Source organism: Egretta garzetta, unplaced genomic scaffold, assembly GCF_000687185.1.
Source record: "Egretta garzetta isolate BGI_Z169 unplaced genomic scaffold, ASM68718v1 scaffold168, whole genome shotgun sequence".
NCBI classification, from domain to species: Eukaryota; Metazoa; Chordata; class Aves; order Pelecaniformes; family Ardeidae; genus Egretta; species Egretta garzetta.
This window is the reverse complement of record NW_009260675.1, coordinates 1694187-1699114: the sequence shown is the minus strand read 5'-3', so window position 1 is coordinate 1699114 and position 4928 is coordinate 1694187. Positions and strand designations below refer to the sequence as shown.

At 40.5% G+C, this 4928-nt stretch overlaps 1 protein-coding gene across 1 annotated transcript in view; it reads right to left on the bottom strand.

The window, feature by feature from the left end:
* RAB20 (RAB20, member RAS oncogene family) overlaps positions 1 to 4361 on the bottom strand; it is a 9175-nt gene extending 4814 nt beyond the window's left edge. The window contains exon 1 of the mRNA XM_009645739.2: positions 4283 to 4361. Within this exon, the coding sequence (XP_009644034.2) occupies positions 4283 to 4361 (79 nt within the window). The remainder of the gene's footprint in view (positions 1 to 4282) is intronic.
* Between the last annotated feature and the right edge of the window lie 567 nt (positions 4362 to 4928).

The window sequence follows — 4928 nt, the reverse complement described above, 5'->3', positions numbered from 1 at the left end:
TGTTTTACAACGTTGCAGAGGTCACAAGTTTAATGAATGGAGTTCGGAAAGGCATTAGGCAAAGTTCATGGAGAACTGCTTCTGTGTAATTTTGTATAACCCCCGATTTGTTTTCCTTCAGCAAAAGAAACTCTTCAACCAGTGATCTGCAAGGTAGAAAAAAAAAAAAAAAAAAGGTAAAAAAAGAATACCCTTTTTTTGGTACAAGAATAAATACCCTTGGTTTGGGTACATTGGGTAAGGGTGCAGGTCAGTGCTTTTCTCCTCCAGTCTCACGTTCAAAGTTGTGCTTCCAGTTGCACTGCGAGTTTTAAAAAGTCTCCAATTTTTCAGCAGAAGTCTGTGCCATGACCTACTTTGTTTTTATCCGAATCCTGATTATACTGCGGTCTGGAAACCACAATGGAACATATATCCTCCCCCGTTCTCCCACTTCAGATGCCTAAGACATAAAATCCAGCCCCCAAAATCATTTGCTACAGCAACTGAGTACTAGAACAATGCTATCACTTGTTTTATGGAACTTGTATGCCAATCTAATCTTGCACAGCGCAATATAAACCATGACATTTTTACACTAACTACAAACTGGCTACTTCTACAACTAATATATTGTTGAAAAGGGGAAAGAAACAGTACGAAGAATTTACCTCGCATAAGGGATTAATTATGTCAGAGGAATTGTGGATAGGCTCTCTCGCTCACCCACACAGCACAATCTACATGCAGAAAAAATGCATAATATATTTTTGCAGCGCACTTCCCTGTACAGACCACTTCTGGCACTTAAGGGCTGGAACAACTCTAGATGTGGAAACCTCTTAAAACTACACAAAGTATTTAAACTAATATCTTATCTGTCCCCAAGATGTCAGGCAAAATAATATCAGACATTACAGTGAAAATCTTATTGCATGACAACAGCCACCCACCCCCTTCTAATGGCAAGTTATCTCCATCTCTGGATCCATTTGGTCCCACTACAGCCTTTTTTACACAGTTAGCTAAATTAAACAGTCAACCCTGAATCCAAGAATTAAACAATTTCACCCTGACAAAAAAAATAAAGGTAACGTGGAAGAGAGGCATTATAATTTGCATTTAAAAGAATGGCAAGACAAACCAAATCAACCACAAAGGCACAACGTTAGGGAAATTTCTTAAAGCCAAGCAACCAAAAATTAACTTCCGTCTTTCTTTTCATCTTTATGTTTTGCCTTATTTACAGCAGTTCAACAACCCTACGGCCATATCACTACCTGCGGCACCATTAGCTTTTCAGACACTCTTCCAGCCAAGTATATGAAGTCCACATCACCCACGCAGGAGCAGCGCAGCCAACAAGCATTTTCAAAGTCCCGTGATGGCTGTCATAAACAAATCAAAGAATGTTGAGCCACATGGACCTCAGTACCATAAAGTTCGTAGGAAACCCAAGGGAGAAAGAAGGGAAGAGCAGACCTCACAAGAGGCCAGCCCGATAAATAAGCAAGGCTAGATTTAGAGTGTGCTGAGACTTGAACTTAAGGCCAAGGCTTGGTCTAGCCAGCCTCCTACAGTGCCCTGGGGTGGTTCAGCTGGAAGGCAGCAGCCCACGTGAATGCTTTCTCTGGATGGGACCACAGCCTGACCGAGCATCCTCTTCCCTTCCCTTCCCTTCCCAGCTCCCAGCTGTGGGAACCACCGACAGCAACAGTGCTAGCCACTGCCCCAGTCTCCTTCTTGGAGCTCTCCTCCTGCCCACCATCCCTGGGGGTGGTATCCAAAGAAGCCTGTGAAGTTGCTGTTGATGTTTACAAGAGCAAAAGATTTCCTCCAGCCAGGTTTCAACGTTCCTTACCTACCACCTCTTCAAAGGCTTTCACCACAACTTCTTAAGTAGCATAACTTCCCACACACACATCAAGAAATCCCCTACCTGAAGAACGAGTTTTAAATCTCTCAGTGTTGAGCACGTACAAGAATGCAAATCAGACTGCTGCCTTAAGTCTTGAGGGAATAAGCCACGAGAAATACTAAAGAGGTCTTCCAGAAAGTACTGAAAAAAAAAGTACCGTCATTACTCTGATATCACAGTCTGAGCGGGGTCCTAAATTCCAAGTTCCTAAAGTAATATGTAGTGTGGAAAAATACATGGAGGTGAACAACAGAAGCACACGAACACTGCATTAAGAATGAACAAGAGTGCAAAATTGTCCAGAAGTTCTCAGTCCATAAAACCAGGTATCTTCCAAGGATTTTCACTGTATTTTAAGCAGGATTGCAATCTGAACAGTTGAGAGGTATTAACACAAACACAAGGCATCAGCTAGGTTTTGCCTTTCAAATCCTCTTTCGCCTTTGTAAGAGAGTCTGAACTTGAGCATACATGAAGAGCGACAGGAATCCATGCCCTAAGGAACTAGCCAAAACAGGAAAGAAAAGAGAAAGTATGACACCCATGAGACAGCACAGAAATCAGTATTAGAAAGAAACGAGAGTTGAGGGTTCACTGCAGTGATGAAGGTTTGAAGGGTGACCCTGATGCTCTCGAGTTACTTCAGTGGGCGCATCTGCGTGATCACAAGACCAGACATAGAAGCTCCTCTTTAAGGAGCAGCATTTCCTCGTGTTTGCAGACAAAGCAGTAAAGTTGTGGCCCTTTAAAGGACATTAGGGGAAACAATTTTGCTAGGAACTGAGATTTCTGTTTGTGCACGTGTACAGAGATACGTACTGAGTATCAAAGAACAAATAATACAGGTCCCTGACGGTTTCAGGAAAATTCCCCTGTCCACACGTGAGTCAGGCTGTAAAGTTTTGACACTGATGAAGTCAGAGTTCTTCATTACCTCGTTCAGGCTTGATATTTATTTCTTCTATGTGGCTTTATCACATTTCCCTTGAAGTAAGGAGCTTTATTAAGAACTGGACTATGCCTGTGGTTACCTGGGGATAAAAAATAAAGCTCTCCAACCCAAAGGATTAACATGGAGTGCGTAAGTAGAAATTAGTGGAAACAAGTGAGTCAGAAAGCACTGGAGAACTCAATTTTTACATATCCAGGAGCTGTCTGAACACATGATTTCCCGATCCATTAGAAAAATGCCAGCATTTGGTTTTCCTCCAAGACAAAATTCCCCATAGAATATAAGTCTCTCGGAAGGGAAAAAGAAACACCAAACAATAAAACCCACAAACTCACCAAACACCCAACCACCCAAAAACAATTACAGTTGAGCAACTAGAAAATTCGTTTCAGCTCCACCTTCATCTCATATTATACATTCACAATGCTACATTATAGAAAATACTTGTGTATATTGGAAGTTTCAGAATGCAACAGACCTCTAGCTCTACTAAAAACCAAGATGACATTTTGCTTGTACTCATTACTTCAGTATGAATCAACGTTCAAGGTGTGCCCTATTCCAGGAGCTTCTACTTAATTTATTAAAATTAGATATGGATGTCTTGGCCAAAGCAGAACATAACACAAAGATAGGAAAGTACTGATCTTAATACCCCAAGGGCTTTGCTTTCATGTTTTGAAATAGAAAGAGCTATGCATGGAAGAAGAAAGTAACAGCCACATGGGTCAAGTGAACAGTGAACAAATGAGAATGCTTTAATACAGCTCTCCAAAGAAAAGCCACCAAAAACAGTCAGTCAGGAAAGCGGCCTCAATATAATGTACGACTGGCACAAGCTGCTCCATTTCTAAACTCAACTTACTCTCAATTGCCAAGTCAAGTATCTCTATCTCATAATAAAAAAAGATTCCAAATGGCAAAAGGGACTATCTCTTCCCTTAAATCTATGTAATTTTTGACTTAATGAACAAATACTTTGAGTTCTGAAGGAGTTTGAAATTCCCCAGGACCCTGCAAACATCCCCACTCTACAAATGTGAATCGGTTTAGGCTTGTAAAGCTCGTTATGCAAAACAGCAGTTCAGTGTGAGCCAGAAAGCCACATGAACAGGAGCAATCATTCACTTCTCGCTTAGGCAAGATGAAAAATCACGATCAAACTGAGCCCTGTCCTTCTGTCAGCTTTAATTATCATACTAGAAATATCACACCCCCACTAACTTAGCCACTGTATAATTGTTACCCATTAATTACATAAATATTGGTAGATCTGGTCTCAGAAAATGGGGGTTGTTCAAAAATACTTTTACAACAAGTAGAAACAATTTACACAACTTCCGTCTGTAAAGCATTTTTCTTTTCATTCCCATTTGAAACATAAAAACACATAAAAGCACCATCACGCTGCATGCGTTGATCCTTCTTCTCACCAACACACACGCGCCCCATATCATCGACGTTACTCACCAGCTCATGTCCAGAGTTACTAAGATCCAAGCCTGACAGCATTTCGACATTTATGCTGCTGCTTTTATAAAGATAAAGGAGCTCTTCTCCTCCCCTAGAGGCTGGCATTCAAGGAAGGCAAATATACTCAGGACATTTGTTTCAAGTGCTACAAAAATATTCCCATAAAAAAAAAAAACAAAAAAAAAAAAAAAAAAAAAAAAATCACAATATTCAAATGGAGGCAAGCCCCAGGCTCGAAGGAACCAGCGATGTGTTTGAACTGTCTGCCACCGATGAGAAAGCCTTGCGAACCGTAAACAGTGAAACAGAAGATGCTTTCTAATACATTTAACTCCACGACATTCGAATAAGAGGCAGATCTCAAGAGTTCAGTGCGCTGTTATACAGGAGGAACGTAAAGTTATTTTCCTGATCCGGGAGTGTCATTACATTTTGTCACTATAATCTAGTCCCCGCTGAATTCATATACAAAAAATCTTACACAACCTACTAGCAGATTATAGAATAGAATTCTACCAAATATTAAAATATTCAATTGAATAGATCTGATTTTGCCTGAACAGCCTGATAAGTTACTTGAGAAAAATCCAACTAGTTATCTAACTG